Below are 20,611 nucleotides of genomic sequence, written 5' to 3' on the forward strand. Positions count from 1 at the left end.
TGGTCAAAACATGCAGGGTCATAAGGATCTCAAGTGGTCATCCAGCGCTCTTCTTGTTGAGAATAAGCTTGAGAGAAGTTCAGAGATTTGACTAAGGCATCATAGCTTGTAAGAAGTGGCTGCTGAGTCAGAACCTTGGCCTTGGGACTCCAAGCTCCTTTGAGAGTCAAGCGCCTAGGATGGAACTGCATCCCCCCGCCTGGACCAAACTAAGATCATAAATGGCAAAGGAATGAGCCAATAGTCAAGATGGGGAAGACAGGCCAGGGAGCTATGTTTCAAGAGAACAAAGGACTGGGCAGCCAAGCGTCCAACATTCTGAAGTCAGAGAAGGCTCAGTGAGAACCCTGAAAGACTTCAAAGGGACCATGAACTGGCACCACCTGCATAGACCCTGAGCGTTGTCCTCAATACATCAGAGACGGGGTATCACAATGGATAGTTCAAATCTCACCTCAGTCACCCCCTAGTTGTGCACTTAAACCCTCTTTGCCGCACGGTTCTCATCTGTAAAATGGAGCTAACAGCACTTGGCTCTCAGGATTATACCGAGATAAAGTGAAATAATGTTTGTAAAGTGCTTTGCAAAACTTAAAGCATGAAATAAATGTACGCTATTATCATTAAATCCTATCTACATCCACCATACTGATATCTTCCTACAAGAGAGAATTCAACCATTGTGAGCAGATGAATTCAACATGGGCTTTCAGGGCTTGGAGTTAAGAGCAGGGAAGGGCCCAAAGAACAGAAGAAGCTAGTTTTTGTATTTTCCTACCCCCACATACATCCCCTCCCCCCCAGCACCAGCTCTTAGTAATTGTGTTGTAATCTCTGTAATCCTCTTAAAATTTCCCACCAATCCGGGATGTGGGGAAATTGAGACACTAATGCACTGCTGGTAGAGTTGTGAACTGATCCAACTATCCTGGAGAGCAATTTGGAACTATGCCCAAAGGGCTATAAAACCATGCCTACCCTTTGCCCCAGCAATATCTAGTCTGTAGGTCTACATCCCAAAGAGATAAAAAACAAAAAGGAAAAGGATCTGTATGTACAAAAATATTTATACTAGCTCTTTAAGTGGTGGCAAAGAATTGGAAATTGAGGGGATGCCACTCAATTAGGAAATGGCTAAATATGAATGTAATGGAATACTATTGCGCTATAAGAAATGAGAAGCAGGACGCTCTCGGAAAAACCTGGAAAGACTTACATGATACAAAGTGAAATGAGCAGAACCAGAAAAGTGTACATAGTAATAGCAATATTGTATAATGACCAACTATGAAAGACTTAGCTGTGCTCAGCAATACAATGATCCAAGACATTTTCTCAGGACTTATGATGGAAAATTCTGCATCTCCAGAGAAAGTACTTATGGAGTCTGAATGCAGATTGAAGCAGACTTTTTTTTTTCTTTTTAAATTTTTCTTGTTTTCTTTCACAACATGACTAATATGAAAATGTGTTTTGCATGACTGCACATATATAATATATGTCAAATTGCTTGCCTTCTCAATGAAGAGGGAGGGAGGGAAATGGAGGGAATTTGGAATTCAAAGTTTTAAAAAACAAATGTTAAAAATTATTTTTACATATAATTTAGGGGAAATAAAATATTTAATTAATCAAAATAGAGGAAAAAAATTTCCCACCAATCCCTTGGTGGATTTTCAGTCTCAGTTTAAGAATCATCCTCATAGAAGGAAAATATGACCTCTGTGGTATTATTATGCATGCCCAAGCACCTCCATTCATATGCCCCACCCTTCCGTCACCACAAGATTCACTTAGTGTAAATTCATATTAATGAAGCTGAGAAAATGGTAATGCAGGTGCAGTCTCACCGATATAGCCGTGATCCTTAGAGAGTCTATAGTAGAATGTTTGAAGAGGTACCATAAAACCGGTCCAATTTCCCCTGTGATAAAGCCTTGGGCTTGCACAGAAAAAGTAGTACAGACATTCTCAATAATCTTTGCTGCCATATGATTCACAACACGTTCTTCCTAGACAGGAAATAGGAAAACAAGGAAAATATGATTTTATGTCAGAAATATATTCATGATTTCATAATTCACAGAGATTCATAATTCAAGAAAAATCCCAGAAAATACAGGTGAGTAAGCTCCTTCCTAGAGGTGAGTTTGCTATTTTGAGAGGAATGTTAATTTCAGGCGGTTACTAGGGAACTATAATACCCTGTAAGTAATTCATTTGGCCACTGGTTTTATCCCAAGAAATGACTGTAATAAATCTCATTCACCCTCCCAAAATACAAAAACCAAGCCTAAGGAAAAAATCACAGAAAAATGAAGCAAGCAAGATAAGATTTAGAAGATAACTGTAAAGTAGTGAAAGTGACATCTTGGTGTGGATTCCCAGAGCAGAGGAAGGCCCCCACATGCAGCAGCAGCCCTCCCACAGGTGGCCAGTAGGTCCTACATAACAGCTGGGATGCAAAGAAATGTACTCCCTCAGAGTCAGCCTTAAGACGCCTCCTCTTTTGTCAAGTTAAACCTGCACTGAGACTCCTGAGAAGCTAAGAGAAATCATGGGGACAAAGAAATGTAAACAACAAATAAAAATGTCTGGAGCAAAAATGTCCAACAGGGCAAAGCGGACATTCATGGTCACCCACTCGCATCCAGCCACAGGACCTTGAAAAATGCTGAAAAGGAGAGGGACTGTATACATCTGTGATTAACCAAGAGAAAAGCTCTCCATCCTCACCTCCTGCCTTTGGCGTCTTGGGCTTCAGCCAGGACTCACCTCTATTCAGCATGTACCTGTATGTTCCTATTTTTTCCATGTCACCTCCCCCAGGACCAGGATTGTTTTTGACTTCCTTGGGTTCTTGAAATCCACGCCAAAAATGGAAAGGGTTTGGGAAGTCCCACTGAGCTCAGAAGGCTTTATGCCTGTGCCCAGAGATGAACTGCACATCTCAAGTTCGAGATCGATTTAAAGAGGTTTTCACCAGCAGTTAAAGAATTTGTTCAGTCCCGGCAACTGTAACACCCTCCGATAAGGCATGGGAGACATTACAACCCATCAGTGAGCGAATGAGCACGCCAAAGAAATCCTGGCCCTCCAAAGTGCTCAAGTACATGTATCATAAGTCCGAGAATCACTTTCAAATCAAACAAATTTAGAACTTTTTTTAAAAAATGCACACAAAATCTGCTTGTAGCAAATCGGCCAGGCCCCCATGACATGCACAAAAAATATATCAGGATACTACAAAGAATTCATTCTGTTATAAAGTCACGGGTGTGCAGAATATTCCCCACCTAAACACAAACCCACAATGATCAAATGATGCTACAAGACCGCTTATGACGAACCATGTTTGGTCTTATAAAAATGTCTTAATCTCTCTGGATACCAAGACCTTAATGTGCTTGTATAAAAAGCCGGGAATAGATATGTTAACTCTAAATACATGGCACTGTAAATAGAAAGGCAAATATTTGGTTGTTGAGAGATGACTGCTAATATGCTACCCAAAAGCATATTTGATCTGGTGCTGTTGAACCAACATTTCTATTTTCTCATTCCTTACATTCTATTACCTTCACAAAACAAAAGGGCTAGAATTAAGAGTTGTGAAATATCTCGACAAGGATTATGCTTTATGTTATGTCCAAGACAGTTTTCATTTTAAAAAAATTCTATGACTTAATATGACTGTTAAATGTAATGTGACTGTCTTTGAGAACCACATCTCTAGGGAAAAAAATTATTCCCTTCTACTAATTGAAAGCTAATGCTAGAGTAATTATAACTATGTGATGGAATTGTTGATAAGCAGTCTGAAAACTTGTGAGATGGAAATCTGAGATGGAATATCTCTCCAATATCCACTCCTAAAACCACCAGCAATGGGATGCTGTCTTTGCAGCCACAATGGCAGATGTACAATGTCCTCCTTTATTGATTCCCATGCCACTCATAACTTGGATAGTGATTTAATAAGGGAAAAAGGAACACATGCACTCCAGGGACTTGGTCTGTCAGCTCTGTAACACACTTATAACTTTACACTAATAATGTCTCATAATTTGGTCAAATTTAATTGATTTTTCCCTTAGGTTCCTCCCCCACCCAAAAAAATTCATCTCCCTGATTGCTGGAATTAATATTCAGTGTCATGGTTATCTACTACTGAAATAAATAACAATGCATATGTTCACAAACCACCATGTACAACACAGAAGCTAAACGCTCGATGAGCTGACATAAATGGAAAAGTGGTCACATAAAGGACAATCCACTTATAATCGAGAATTCGCATAATCTTCTATGTCTTCTCTCTCACCTTTACATAAAAAGGGGAGGAGATATTCAATGCTGAAGGACTTGAACACATAAAATGGCATAGATCCAAGGAAAGGTGGTAGGATCACATAGGAAGACTCTACTGTAAAATCTTCTATTTTCCTTAGAATAAAATCATGCAGGTGAACTGGTGGTTTCTTACAGGTGCTCTCCTGGAGGCAGGCTCATGGGCGACTGATGTCACTACCACCAACTCTGCTGATGACCAGCCATGGACAATCCCCTTCACGATTAACAAAATGTGTCCCTTTAGTGCATATTGCTAAGGGAAAGAAATCAAATCTCTTCCCATCAAAGCAAAGCCAAACCAGCTTTTCTTCTGGGCAGCAGCCTGCGCCCTGAAGGCGCAATCACAGAATTTGCTGATGTTGACTGTTCTCAGATGCACAAAGATGATGAAGTTGCTAACCCACTGTGGAGATAACGTGAAATTTGAATTGATTTTCCCAGTTGTGGTGACTGCTTTGTACACACCGAAGTCCCTGACCCAGGCAGCCCTAAATGGTCAAAAAATTACTTAACAGACAGTGTCGGAATAGCTGCGAACCCAACTGCCCCTTAAGCTGTTTACCCCTAATAGTGACTTTAATATTACTATTACTATTACCACCACAATCTATCCAAGTAAGCTAATCAAGTTTTCAGAGGACATAAATGTTTGCTTTACATAATGTTCTTATACAAAATATTAATTTAATGAAATCACCTCTGCCATATTCAAAATGTCCCAAAGGTCTGAGTGCATTTGGGCTGTATCTGCCTCTTAAACTATTAAATCTATTTAAGTTATTAAAGGTTTAAATCGCACTAAGACTTTTGGGGCACCCTGTGTATTGGTGTGTGTAGGTATACATATATATGTATTCACCCATTCTGATACCAGTATAATGCAGATCCAATAATGTATTTAACAAAAACACTTTTATTGAATAAATAAGTAATAATCAAAACATTTTTTGGCCTGGAACATTTAGATGAAATAAGTCATTTCTAATGCCAGATAACCAATAATTTCAATGTCTTAGCTATGGGGGGGAGGGTGGCATTTATTGTCACAGTCTCTATAAACTCAATGAGGCTGTCACGCTAATTCAATTTACTGCCATCTGAGATCAGCTATCTTAGTCCCTCTGGGATCTAAGTATATAAGCATCAAGACTTGTACCATTTTCTGGTTAATTAACTCTGTGGAAAGAGAGACTGCACTAAACTATATTTAGCCCTTTAAGGGAAGGTGCCATATTGTCATGTTATGGGAACCAAGGCCATGATAGTTGGGGAGGCGGGAAGAATGGATTTAAAAGATGTGACTAAGTTGTTTTCAAACACAGATTAAATTCAAATCTGTTAGTACCATGAACTCTGTACAAGATGAGTTATATCCATGAAAGAATTCTATAGTATTTGAAATAAAAATGTCAAATAAAAAAAAATCCTTCTGCTTTCAGTTAGTTTTTTTTTAAGATTTAAATGAGAAAAGAGGAAGTATTAACTTGGAAGAAGTCTGAATATACCTTCAATGAGCACAGAAGCTTCCTACAGAAAAGTAATATGATTTAAAGAGATTATATATCTCTAACACATGGTAGAGTCATGCCTTGAAAATCAGATTTACTGTAATTATACTGAAACCTGCCTAGAACAAGAATAAATTTAGAAATATAAAAAAGTGAACATTTTAAACTATGGGAATTGGTGTTTTATAGTGCATAGAGACCAAAAATTAAGACTTTCATTTAAAATTTTAGGTGACCTCATTTTTGCATATCTGTTATTACTGGATTTATAAGTTTTACTCTGAAGAGCCAGAGTGTATCAAAACTATAAACCTGCCAAAATGGAAATTATATCTTTGAAAACAAAATCAGCAGGACCAGGGTTACAAAGGAGGAAATGAGAGAAGGAGATGCACAGAAGTGATTGGAATGAGACGAAAAACTAGACAAATGATGAAACTGATGAACTCTAAGATTCTACATGACAAACTGGGCAGTTTTTCAAGATTTTCATTTATCTAGGTTCATCAGAAGATGTATTTGCCTACAGAGGATGCTTCCCACCTTTAGAATTCTGCCCCAGCTTTCCATCTCTGGGATATACCTCTTTAGGGCTATCAGCATAGTTTCCTCAAGATAAAAATCCTTAGTATATTCTAATAAGTATTTTGATTTATCAAATCACATTTAGAAACCCAAGCAAGTAGGTCAGACTGACTCTGGTCCAGAGAGGGGCCCCACGGGAGCATGGGACTTTCAGTTCAGAATATTAAGAATCACCTTTGAACTCTTACAAGTTTATTAGTATGCAAAATTCTAAAGAAACAATTCAAGTCTTGGCTTTCACACATTTGTCCTTTATAGGGACAGAAGGAAGACCAAAAAAAAAAACCCCAAAAAACCAAACAACCAAAAACAGAAGAGAACAGAGGCAGAAGAGACATTTTCCTTCTTGCTCTCTTTAAGATGTCCAAAGTTACCTGTCAATTTTTGCTCCTTAACTGCACCCCAACCCTATGCTTCTGTTGGGAAGGAGCAGGCTAGGAAGTGTATAGCTGCAGAAAAGTAGCCTCGTCTCACCACTACCCACAAGATGTAGCCTGACCCATAAATTATTACTGTTGTTCTTGTTGGTAAGATTATACTGACCATAAAAATAGAAAAAAAAAGATGACAACTGTTCATGCCGTGATATTACATTTAATTGACCTAATAAACTAAGAAAATCTGATTATCTGTTCTCACATGCAGAGAGCAGGCCTCTGGAACATTTACTAGACAGTACTACCACCTCTCAAAACAGGTTGCATAACCAGTGCAATTTTAAGTTTCCAGTTTCAAGCACTCATGCGACAGTTTTTTAAAAGACATGAGATACTTTACCACTTGGTTCCCAGGGAAAAAGAAATAAAGATGTTCTCATGAAAAATGGAAATGGAGGTTGTCTCTTAAAGGCTAGATAATTTATCAAAACCCTAACCTAGGCTATAGTTTGAAGATGAGTATCAGAAACAGCAGCTTATTTTTTTTGTAACCTCGCATTTCAAAATTCACCCTATGCCAGGTGTCAGTTCAGCATCTGATAATTATACAGCCTATTATGCAGGCTATAAAAGAGATGTGGCTGATTAGATACAGTGGCATACATTAATCTGCTCGTCTAAACATGTGGTAATTCTCAATGGGCTCTTTTCAGAAGAAAATGTATGCAGCCTTCTGGGGCACTCAGGCCTTATAAATATGGTTCTGTAGAGGGCTGAGATAGCCAGGTAAAAGGACCTGAAAAAAAAATCAAACTTGTTTTGTGTCCTAGTGTTCGGAGTAGAGAAAGCCTTAGAGTTCACTGCAAAATACTCCTCAGAACCTGTATGCTAACCCCCAATGGGGAAGAATATCTCATAGAATCACATTGGCTGCATCAGGGTTTGGGTTTTTGTTTTGTTTTAAAAGAATTTGAAGAATCAGAGAATTTTCTGACCAGCTGGGATTTTCTGTTTGATCTCAGGGGCAGAAGTAGGAAGACTAAGGTGAAGTTGTAGGGGCAGATTTAGGCTCAATGTAAGGAAAACCTTCCTAACAATAAACCCCTCCCCAAAGTGTAATGAATGGGCTGTCTCTTCACTGGAAATCTCCAAGCACAGGTAGGTTGACCATTTGTCAGAGACATCATGGAAAGGATTCCTGTTCAGGTACAGACTGAACTAAATGCTCTTTTTAGGTTCCTTCAGACTTTGAGATTCTGTGACCCCAAAGATAGCTGCATCCAACCCTATTCCATCCAGCATCCTACAGAAGCAGAAAGGAAGGCTCAGAGAAAAAAATGAGTGACCAGGATGCCACAGACAGATAGTAGCCAAGCTGAGCTAGAACTCAGGATGACAAATACAAGATCCTTGAGGATAAGAACTGCTTTACACAAATGGAACTTCTCCTAGGCCCATCATATAGCATCCTGCACATAATAGATGCTTAATAGATGTTTGTTTATTGATTGTCTCTTAATTCCCTGAGAAGTGATGAAATGATATCTGAAAAATCTGATGATAAGAAAAATCAACTACTGTGACTCCTACCATGGCAGATGCTATGTTGTATAAGGGAGAGAGAGCTGGCATCAGAGTCAAGAAACCCTGGCCGTGAGAGACCTGGGCTCACACCTCTGACAGATAGTGTCTGTGTGACTCTGGTCAGTACCCCAGACAACTTCATAAGACTATCACTTGCAGAGAAGGTTCTGATATAGAGTTCCCTTCCCCACCAAAATTCCCATCCTGGCTTTGCTTCTAACCCTATGGACCTTGCCAACATGATTCAGCCGCCTTCTCCCCCTGGAACTTCCTTCAGTGCTTGAGGCCTTCTCACCCTGTGTTTCAACAATCCGGCTAGAAGCTGCTGTGGTGGGTGTAAAAGCAACAACAGCCAGCTCACAGAACGCTGCAAAAGCCCAAGTTCTTTTCATCTGATTTACTAAAGAAAGCAATGTTAAAGGGTTAACAAGCTTACTTTAATTCAGCATACAAATACCATTCACTTAGTTCAGGGGAAAAAGCCAGCACCCTGAACTTCAGAGCAAATACAAACAAATTAGAAACATTGACAGACAGGCCAAATAGTTACCAACATCTAGGTTCTGCCCGGGAGCGCATAACAAGGGCTGGCCCAGAGTCATGCATGCCACCATGGCTGTAGGTAAGAGCTCCAAAAAATAGAAAGCCAACCCCTGGTTTTATATCTTTTTCAGGGTCAAGGGTGAGTCACACATGTGACTCACCCACGTGACCTAAAATCGTCACAAAGAGGGGACTTAAACCCATGTGGTCTAAAAGCCTCTTATGTCCCAAACATGCCACTCAAACCCATGTAAACTAGGCCCTCCCCTGAGGCAAGAAGGTCACCAAGGACCCCCAATCTAATCAAGGAAACAAAGGCCAAACTTTTCAAGGGCACTTGGTTGAACTAAGTGCTAAGACCCCATTTTGATTGCCAACACACCCTACGGTGTTGGCCTCCCACTCCCATTGGTGAGTTCCTTTCAAGGCCTCCATTTTGGAAACTGGCACAGTCATGCTTCATTCCCCTCATACCCATGCTCTGAAATCTAAGGAGTCTGCTGCCATGCCCCACTCCCTTTCTCACAGATATCCCTCCTTGCTTTCTCCCTCCTTTTTATGTTGTCTTCCTCCATTAAAATGTAAGTTCCTGGAGGACAGGAATAGTCTTTTTTTTTTTTTGCTTATATTTGATAACTCTAAGACTTAGCACAGTGTCTGGTACAGAGTAAGCACTTAATAAATGCTTGCTGCCCACCCTCTTTTTATGTCTGTAAAACAGAATTAAAATACCTGGCACAAGTACCTTCATCAAAGTTAATGAGATTTTTTTGTATAAGGTCCCCTAAATTGCTAGAGAATTAACGCTATTCACATATGCTAATGAAACAAAAAGCCTAGGGAAAAGTCTTTTTAAATCTTCAATATTATTTAATTCAATTCAAAAAGCTACTGTACACGAGATACTGTGCTTCGAGGAAATAAAGGCAAAGCCTCTGCCCTAGAACAGCTTGTGCTGGGGGATGGGGGTGAGGGAGGCAACATGGACCTATATAGGGATATAAAAAAAAAGAATACAAAGTAAAGAGGGAAGAAGGAGGCCTTAGCCCCAGGGAAGACCGGGAAAGCCTTCCAGCAGAAACTGCCCCTCTGGGTGAGTCTTGAGAGAAAACTAGGGAAGCTAATAAGTGGAGGTGAGGAGGGAGGGCATTCCACGGACAAAATGGGAAATACTGCAGCACATGTGAGGAACAGCAAGGAAGCCGACTGAGCCGAGCCCCAGGAGCATAAAGAAGAGTCACACGAAATAGGCTGGAAAGGTAGGTTGTGACTAGTTTGTAAAGTGGTTTAAATGCCAAACAAAGGGGTTTTTATTGAATCCAAATGGTAACAGGGAGTGAAGTTGGTGGAATGGGGAGTGACATGTTCACTGTAGGAAAACCATTTTAGCAACTGTGTGGGGGATGGACTCGACCAGGAGTTGGGAACCTGAGGCCTCGAGGCCACATGTGGCCCTCTAGGTCCTCAAGTGCGGCCCTGTGACTGAATCCAAACTTCACAGAACAAATCCCCTTAATAAAAGGATTTGTTCTGTAAAACTTGGACTCAGGCAAAAGGCTGCACTTGAGGATCTAGAGGGCCACATGTGGCCTCCAGGCCACAGGCTCCCCATCCCTGGATTAGACTTTCTTTGTGCCAGATGCTGTGCTAAGTACTGGTGATAGAAAGCAAGGCAAAAACAGGGAGCTTCCACTCTAATGGGGCTGACAGTATGCATGTAACACTATACAATATGAAATGAATGCCATGTAAACAAACAGTAATCTAAGAAAGAAGATACCAGCAATGGGAGGAGTCTTGTTGTCACTTGTCCTTCATTGTCAAAGAAGACCAGGACGTGCAAGTGAACTGGATTTAAGTGAAGGAGGGCTGTGCAAAGTCAAGAGGTAAGGCACTAGAAGTGGGAGGAGTCTTTCCTCTGTACTTATCAAATATATCAATTTATCAAAGATTAAATTACATCACTTAAAGGAATGCACCATATAAATAAAAATATGAGGATATAGACTACTAGATATGTCAAGCAACCCATCAGAACCTCTACTGCAGTAGACACAATCCAGCCTTCCACTGGTTTGGTGGAGAGATCAGTCAAGTACCTGGGGAGAAGGCGCCAACAACTAAGAAAGCAGCTTTCATGTCTGAAGGAGAACACAGACACTGCAAGTTAATGCCTGAGGGATTGGAATTCAGCTCTTCGGGGCTCCAAGTCCAGTGAGTGCTTCACCCACCATGATAAGCTGCCTCTCACATTCAGTCCAACTCTCTCGTTTTACAGATGAGGGGATTTAAAATTTTTAAATTAAAGAAATTTAATTTTAAAAAAAGAACCCAAAAGTCCTGAGATTTTTCTCAAAACTCTGTTATCACCCCCTTTTAAAGAACCTCGAGAACTGGTCTTTCAACAGGTCCTGAAATGATGTCACCTAACAACGAGTGGGCTTGTCTTTCTCTAGACTAGTTCCATCCTAATGCTCTTCCATATTTGTTCCAGGGCTCTCACTGACATTTATGGAGAGAAGAGGTTGTTAGAATAATCCTTATAGAGCTTTCGTCTTTTTTGTTTCTCGTCCTCCTCCCACTTTCATCTTTAAAAATCCTGGAGATGAGAGTCAGGCAAAGAAGAGAATAGCTAACATTTATATAGTACCTACTATGTGCCAATCATTATGCTAAGCATTTTATAAATATTATTTCATTTCATCATCACAACAACCCTGTGAGGTAAATACTTTTATTATCCTCATTTTACAGATGGGGAAACTGAGGCAAGCATAGGGTAAATGACCTGCTCAGGGTCACTCAACTAGTAAGTGAATGAGGCTGGATTTGAACTCAGGGCTTCCTGACTTTAGGCCCAGCTCTCTATCTACTGCAGCACTTCACCGCCCACTTAGATAACTGAATAACTCAAATAACTGGAGGAATATTCAACCCTTATGCCTGGGCTGAGCCAATATAAATATAAATGATACTATATAAATTAATTTAGATTTAGTGCTATGCCAATCAAATTACACAGTAGATACTTTATAGAACTAGATGGAATAATAACAAAAATTAATTTGAAGGTACAATAGATCTAGAAGGGAAAATCACTGATGAAAAGCAAGAATTGAAGGTGAATCACATTTCTAGACTTCAACTTATACAAAGAGCCAGTAATTATCAAAACTACTTGGTCTTGGAGTTATAGGTGATGTAAAAACAAAAGGCCTCAATGAGGGCAGCTCTGCTGAGTTCTCTCACCTAGCTCTCAGCAAATCTGCTCACGCCTTCATTGCTTCTTCCTGTTGTATAAGACACTGCTGCTCTTACTTTTCTTTCCATCCTTTTCCAGAAGATTTTACATGTAAGATTATTTTCTGTACATTTGTTGGCCCTTGTTTACCAAGCCTCTCTACCAGACGAGGAAAGCAAGTGTTTGCAAAGAATGTTTCTAGACCACCTTAGTACCTTTGTTGTGACAATCGCATTCCTTAGAAAATAGCAATAGTCTGTGTTGGTGTCTTTTATTTTATCTATTTCCCATTTTTCAAATGCCAACAGTTTATTTGAATAGAATAGGGTGGAATGGCCTTAACTACAAGCCATATCTTCTCATTTCTATTTTTTTCTCTAGTTAAGGATGGATTATGATCTTCGCTCTAACAAGTGGAGAGCTGACAAATGGCACTGGAAAGTAATTTGGAAATATGCTAAGAAAGTGACTAAAATATAAGTACCATTTTCTCCAGAGATCTCACCAATAGGAATCTACACTACGGAACTGACTGATAAAAACAAACATCCCATATACATCAAAGTACAAGGTATTCCAAAGAAGTGGAAACAAATTAAATCACCACCAACCAGGGAATGGCAAAGCAAACTTAATTATGTGGGTGGGGTGGAATATTATTGTACTGTAAGAAATGAATACTATAAAGACAAAAGTGTGTAGAACTGCTGCAAATGGAGAAACCAGAAGAGGGGAAACGATATACTGTAAACTGAAAGAACAAGGAGGACAAAATAAGTAAAACTAAGAGTATGAATTATATTTATCATGCCATGCCCCAAAGAAGAAAGATGAGAATGTACCTCCCTCCCTTCTTTGAATATATGATTATCAAACACTGAGTACAACACATCAAATTTGGTCGATGCATTGGTTATATTTGCATAACTGTTTTCCTAGGATCTTTTATTCTTTGTTAAAAGGGGTGGAACTCACATTAGTTGTTTGACCTTGGCAAGTTACTTAACTTCTCTTAGTATCAGGTTACTCATCAAAAAAATAGAATCAACAATACCAACAATATTTAATTGTAGGTTTCTCCCTTAAAATTTATAACAGCCCAAAATGTGTTGCACAAAAATTAGTTGACTGAATTTAATAGCAAATGGCTATTTTACTGAGATGCTTAGAATTATGCATCTTTTAACAGCTGTTTTATAGATATTGTTCTGGTTCATCAAAGATTCTACCCTATTGAATTTAAAGACAGTGTCCTAATTTGTGTTATATGTGAGATGTGATAGAATTCATCTTTGAAACATTCATTCCATTAAAGAGAAAATAGTAGTGCCAAGAAGCTGATGGTCATTATCATTTAATTCCAATTTGAAACTGAAGACATTTCAAGTATAATACATAAGAAGTGATTTTTTTTTAGAAAAATGAAAGTTGATAATTCACCTCATCTCAACCAAGGGCCTTTGAAAAATGGGTTTTCACTGGATATCACTATAGTACTTAGATGAAAACCAAAACAATATCAAAATGACATATATGCCCTAAGCTATTGCATTTGTCTGATGTTGTACTTAGTCAATGTGTGCATCATAAAACACTGCGTGCCTAGTTATCATAGAAAAAAATTGTTCAAATAAAGATACAGATATGTTCAAAAAAACTTGACTTTCAAATACAAGATGCAAAAGCAGCATAAAAAGGTAAACAGGAAAGAGAAATCATAAGGGATTTGAAAAGGTTAAACTGTTTATATTCCTACATGGGAAGGAGATACTGATAAGTCCTAAAAACTTTCTCATTATTAGGGCAGTTAAAAGGAGTATACATAGAAAGCAGAGCTGTGAGTTGAATGTGATTGTATGATTACCTAAAAAAATAAAATTAAGGGATAAGAAAGAAGAATGTGCTGGGAGAAGGGGAAAGGGAGAGGTAGAATGGGATAAATTATCTGACATAAAAGAGGCTTGAAAGAGATTTTACAGTGGAAAGGGAAATGGGGCAAGTGGGGAGGACAGCACATGAACCTTACTCTCATGGGAAATGGCTCAAAGAGGGAATAAAGTACATACTCACTTGGGTATAGAAATCTATCTTCCCATACAAGAAATTAGGAAGGGAAGGGGATAAGAGAAAGGGGTGGGGGTGGAGCTGATAGAAGGGAGGGCAGTTTGAGTGAGGTAAAAGTCAGAAGCAAAACACTTTTGAGAAAGGACAGGTAAAAGGAGAGAAAGAGAGAGAGAGAGAGAGAGAGACAGAGAGAGACAGAGAGAGACAGAGAGAGACAGAGAGAGAGACAGAGAGAGAGACAGAGAGAGACAGAGAGAGAGACAGAGACAGAGAAAGACAGAGAGAGACAGAGAGAGACAGAGAGACAGACAAAGAGACAGAGAGAGACAAAGACACAGAGAGAGTAGGATAAACAGGTAGAAAATAGGATGGAGGGAAATAGTTGTTGGTAATCACTATTGTAAAAAAAAATTTTTTACAGTGAGTTTCTCTGATAAAGACTTCATTTCTCAAACAAAACTCTGAGTCAAATTTATAGAAATAAGAGCCTTTCCTCAACTGATAAATGGTCAAAGGATATGAACAGGCAGTTTTCAGACAAAGTAATCAAAGCTATCTCTAGTCATATTAAAAAAATGCTCTAAATCACTACTGATGAGAGAAATGCAAATTAAAACAACTCTGAGCTACTACCTCACACCTTATTGGCTAACAAGACAAAAAAGGAAAATGACAAATGTTGGAGTGGATGTGGAAAAATTAAAGCATTAATGACCTATTGGCGAAGTTGTATGCTTATTCAATCATTCTGGAGAGCAATTTGGAACTATACCCAACGGTCTATAAAACCATGCATCCCCTTTGACCAAGCAATACCACTACTAAGTCTGTATCCCAAAAGGGATAAAAAAAAACAAAAAGGAAAAGGACCTACATGTACAAAAGTAGTTATAGCAGCTCTTTTAGATGTGGCAAAGAATTGGAAATGGGAGGGATATCCATCAATTGAGGAATGGTTGAACAAGTTGTGGTATATTATATGATTGTGATGGAATACTATTGTACTTTAGGAAATGATGAAGGGGATTCTCAGGAAAAACATGAAAAGATATGAACTGATGCAAAGTGAAATGAGCAGAACCAGGAAAACATTATGCACAGTAACAGCAATGTTGTATGATGATCTACTGTGACTACCTTAGCTATTCTCAGCAATACCATTATCCAAGACAATTCTGTAGGACTAATGATGAAAGGTGCTGTCCGTCTCCAGAGAAAGAACTGGCAGAGCCTGCATGCAGATCAAAGATACTTTTTCTTCACTTTATTTATTTTTCTTGGGTTTTTTTTAACATGTTTTCTTTCACAGAATGACTTAGGTAGAAATGTGGTTTGATGACTACACATGTATAATTTTGTCAAATTGCTTGTCTTCTCAACATGGGGAGGGGGGATAGAAGAGGGAAGGAAAAAACTTGCAACTCAAAATTTGGAAAAAAAAAAGAATTTTAAAATTGTTTTTACATGTAATTGGGAAAAATAAAATATTAAATAAGATAACTGCCAGTTTCTATTACAAAAAAATAATTTTATAATCCAAATGTTATAAGATTTAGGGAACTACTTCATATAGGCTTCATTAACCTTTAAACTTAATGTCATCACAAGGAACCCTCCAAAGAGGCTGGGATGTTTGTGGATTTTCCCTGAAGAGCCTTGAAATGTTTTAGAAAATTGGAAATAAATGATGGCTCTAAATAATGTAAAAAGAATGTAAAAAGAAAACCAGAAAGATTCACCTTAATCTACATTATAAGGAGGTGGGCTCTAAGAGGATAAAGCCATGTTATAAGAGCTGGATGAATTTTAGCCAGATTCAAAGGAGGTCTAAAGGGAATGGGCCCAAGAACAAGAAGTTATTTCCAGGCTTCAGCAGCACAAGTCCATCTAGCAGCCTCCCACCCTTATCCTCGATGAAATATAGAGGATATTTTCATAATAAGCCTTTGAGCAAACTGCTAACCTGCTCAGGTAGGCAACAAAAGTGGAGAGCCTGAAATATTCCAAAGAGTCAAACAAAACAATGATCCGGAAAAAAAGAAATACCATGAGTCTTGTGATTGGTAAGCTATGAGGAGGTTTTTAATAAGTTAGGTAGGAACAGAGAAAGGAACAGATAGATCCTGAATGGGAGGATGTAAAGAAATAGAAACAAGAATAAAGAATACTGATATGAGAAGATACAGCACATGTTTTGCAATTTTATTGTGTTTTTATTTTGTTCTTAAATTTATTTTAAATTAAAAATAATTTCAGCCAGAACAAGAAAGTTCAAATGCAGATGAGCCTTCTTCACCTTTCTCTTCTTTATTAATGAACTAGAAAACAATGGTGAGCTTGTCTCTACTGAAGTTCCCCAAAAATTTGTCTCCTCAAAGGAACTCTGAGCCTTTGACATGTGATCCTATGAAGTGCACCCAACACTCCAGATGCTACCTGACTACCACAGAACTATCTCCTCCCATGATCCCAACACTCTGACTCCCTTAATGAAATTTAAGATCACAAAGGGTTTTTTTTTTTGCTTTCCATGTTGCACTACTTCATACTAATCTTGCATTTCATTACAACTCCTAAATCTTTTTTTTCTGATGAGCTGCTACCCCTCTCCCATCTTGTATTTGTGAAGTTGTTTGGTTTTTTTTGTTTTTTTTTTTTTGGTTTTCTTTCCAACTCAAGTGTAGGTCTTTACACTGGGCTCTGTTAAATTTCATCTCATTAAATTTAACCCAACATTTTAGCCTTTGGAGATGTTTTTGAAGCCTGCCTTGAGCATCCAATGGGCTTGCTATTCTTCCCAGTTTTGTTTCATCTACAAATTTGATAACTGTATCGTCTAAGTCTTTATCCAAGTTATTGATGCAGACATTATATTCCAGATATCTGTTTGGCTTTTAAAGCCCTTCAAAAAGTTGCCTCTTCCTAGCTGTGCAATTTTCTTCTACCTCATGCCCTTCCAAGTGCTCTGCAGGCTGGTGATACTGGTCTCCTGGCTATTCCTCCCTCTCCCGACTGAGCATTTCAGCAGCTGTCTCCCATGTTTCAAATGCTCTTCTTCCTCATCTCTGCTTCCTTGCTTCCCTGGCTTCCTTTAAGTCTCAGCTTAAATGCCAGCTTCAACAAGAAGCCTTTCCTGGCCCATCTCAATGTTAGTATTGCAAACATGTTTTCTGGGTTTGTTTTTTAAGAACAAAAAATAAGGGATAGTAAACATCACCCTTGATGAAGCCCCACCTGAACAGAGCTATAAGATAATGGGGTACATTAACGTGATCAGGTGTCTCTTTGGGAGAAGCAGCGGCAGCCCAATACTCTGGAGTCATTTGGTTCTCCCATGGCACCTTCCTGAGAGCAAATAAAGAGTCACATTCTCTGCACTATTAATTCTTATTTATAGAACACCACAGGAACAGATGGTGCAAAGCAAGTCATGGAAAGGCTAGGTCCCTGTCCTAAAGAGCTAATGATCTAACTTCAGGTGGTGGAAAAAATTGATCAAATGCTAGAAAAAGCCAAGGTGTCACTGGTGAGGTTAGCATGGAGAGGCTTCATAAAGGAAACAGGTGTGTGGTTTTTTTTAAAAGAATCTATACTTAGACATTCAACAATCAGAATATGATTGTCACTCAAAGAAATAGCACTTAGAGGAACTATGCACAGTATTTCACACAGCTAATTTCTTAGAACGGAAAAAAAAAACCTGCCGATTGAAAACAGAGCACCATACCTCAGATTAAATGTGTCCTCATAATGGAGTTTAAATCTGCTAAAGAGAAGTAATTACTAATTGCTAAGTTGCCTGTGCTACAGAAATTTTTAAAGTTATAATAGGATATCCTAAGGATACCAGGTGGCTACAAATAAAAACCCAGATCCCTCTAAAACGAGTGAAGGAGAAGAAGGAAGGTGATGTGTGGAATAAAGTGTAACACAGAGGAGAATCAATTAATCAATCAATATTTATTAAGCACCTACTCCAGGCAACAAAGAAATGGGAACATCTGTCCAAGGGGCATGAGCATTTACATGAATAAATACTAACTATGACAATGGTCTAGTGCCAGGGGTGGGGAACCTGAAGCCTGGAGGCCACATGTGGCCCTCTAGGTCCTCAAGTGCAGCCCTTTGACTGAATCCAAACTTCACAGAACAAAGATTTGTTCAGTCAAAGGGCTAAACTTTAGGACCTAGAGGGCCATATGTGGCCTCCAGACTGCAGGTTCCCCACCCCTACAGTCCTATCCCCTCCTAATATATTTCAAAGAACAAAAGAAATTTTATATAAAAAAGTTGTAAAGTCTATTATCCAACAAGTTGGGGGATGCTAGTTGTCAAAAAAAAAATCAAGTAAACTAAGAAATGGACAATGCTATTTCTTTCTTTGGTCTCCCTCCTAAAACCAATAACTGAAGCCTGTAATACACAGTCTAATTTTTCCCAACTTTGTAAAAAGCAGGAATAATTAATAATAACTGAGTAATAGCTCAGTTCATTCAACTGCACTAATCTAGTAGGTCTCATCATTAGTGCCACTTCTCAGATTTTAACCTTCTAATGGGGCAATAGAAATATCGGTTTCTAGAGATATTTGGCAGCATGTTAAATAATGGGGTCAGAGGGCAGCTAGGTGGCACAGTGTACAGAGCACTGGGCATAGAATCAGGAAGACTGATCTTCATGAGTTCAAATTCAACCTCAGATATTTAGGAGGTGTGTGACCCCAGGCAAGTCACTTAACCCTGTTTGCCTCAGTGTTCTCATCTGTCAAATGAGCTGGAGAAGGAAATTTCAAACCACTCCAGTATCTCTGCCAAGAAAACCTCAAATGGAGTCACAAAGAGTCAGACACAACGAAATGACTGAACAACAACATAAATAATATAGCTTTTCACTATGTAGTAAAGTTACTACTCTATAATGAAAATTAATTTGAGTTTTGGGTAAACTTAATTTTTGCAAACTCAATTACATTTTATATGCACCAGGAAAACACATTATTTCAAGGAATCCTGAAGTGAAATTTCCTGTAAAGCACAAAATCCTTCTGTAACATAAATAATCGGCACACGTGTTACCTGCTTTTAAATGTAGATTTTGATAAATAAGAGTTCTTAAGAAAAAGGACTTGCTTATAGGAGGAGGGAGGGCTTTTTCCCTCTACACAAAAAATGGAGAATTACAGAACATCAAAGCCCACCTAGTCTTTTTACCTGTATACAAATCCCCTCCATAGCATCACTATTTGATTCAGTAAGTATAAGCTTGTACCATAGAGAGTGATTTAAAAATTACTTAAGACAAGTAATAATTTTAATATGCTTTCATTTTGCAACTACCCTTCCCATCATCCTAATAATACTATCTTCCTTCTGAAAGCATCTCCAATCTATCTGAACATCTCATTTCCACATAGTTGTTTGCATGATGACTCCTCCATTAAATTGTGAGTTCTCGAGGGCAGGGATGGCATTTGCTATGCCCAGTGCTTAGCAGGGCGCCTGGCACTTTGTAGGCACAATGCCTGTTGACCTGACTGGATTCCTCTTTGGGAAAGGCCTCCAATCTGTTGCTCACCTCTGAGTGGGCAGCCATCCGACTTTTGTCCTTTCTCCTCTGTGGCCTGATCTTTGATCTTCTGATAGGCTAGGTCAGTACTCCCCTGTGCTTCAACAAATCTCTTTTTCTTCTTCACTTCTCCTTTGGGGGTCATATTCTTTTTAAAGAATACTTCATTCTCCCTGATATTCTGGCACATACAGAGGTACTTCAAGGACCCCTTCCCAGCTAGTCACGGTAGACTTTGTAGCCTCTCCTGGCAAACCCCCATGGGAAAATACTGTTGGTTGTCTTCAACTTCACAGTTTTCTCTTTTATTTCTCAACCTGGTTAACACTTCACCTCCTGAGCACCTTGATGCACATATCCAACTTCCTTTTCCTTGTCTTTCCAAATTCCTTCTTGTTCTTTCTCTTGATCTCTTAAATGTTCTCATCCTATAGGCCAAGTCCTTCCCCTGACACCCCTCTTCTCCAGTCCTCTTTGGTAAATTCCATTTTCTTTTAATACCCCTTTATCCAGCTCTCTCATTTTTCCCCTCCCCAAATTTCAATCTATGGCTTTCTTCACACTCCTAGAACACTCCAAAGCTACATTTTTATAAGCCTTTCTCCTTCAAATAAAGCCATTCCTGGGTCATTGCAAGATGGTTTACTTAATTTTATTTCAGTGCTAATAATAACTTAAAGAGTAATATAAAACTTACAAATGAGGTCAGCTTGGGGACCTTCCCAGTCATTAGGAAGAGAGCTAGTTCATTGGAAAGAGCCCTGAATTTGGAGTCAGAGGAAGTGGGTTTG

The 20,611-nt window shown here is 38.8% G+C and overlaps 1 protein-coding gene across 1 annotated transcript in view; it reads right to left on the reverse strand.

Moving 5' to 3' along the window:
* ULK4 (unc-51 like kinase 4) overlaps nt 1–20,611 on the reverse strand; it is a 675,609-nt gene that overhangs the window by 505,469 nt on the left and 149,529 nt on the right. The window contains exon 20 of the mRNA XM_036759487.1: nt 1,851–2,012. Coding sequence (XP_036615382.1) covers nt 1,851–2,012 — 162 coding nt within the window. The remainder of the gene's footprint in view (nt 1–1,850; nt 2,013–20,611) is intronic.

This window comes from Trichosurus vulpecula, chromosome 5 (genome assembly GCF_011100635.1).
Source record: "Trichosurus vulpecula isolate mTriVul1 chromosome 5, mTriVul1.pri, whole genome shotgun sequence".
In the NCBI taxonomy this organism is placed as follows: domain Eukaryota; kingdom Metazoa; phylum Chordata; class Mammalia; order Diprotodontia; family Phalangeridae; genus Trichosurus; species Trichosurus vulpecula.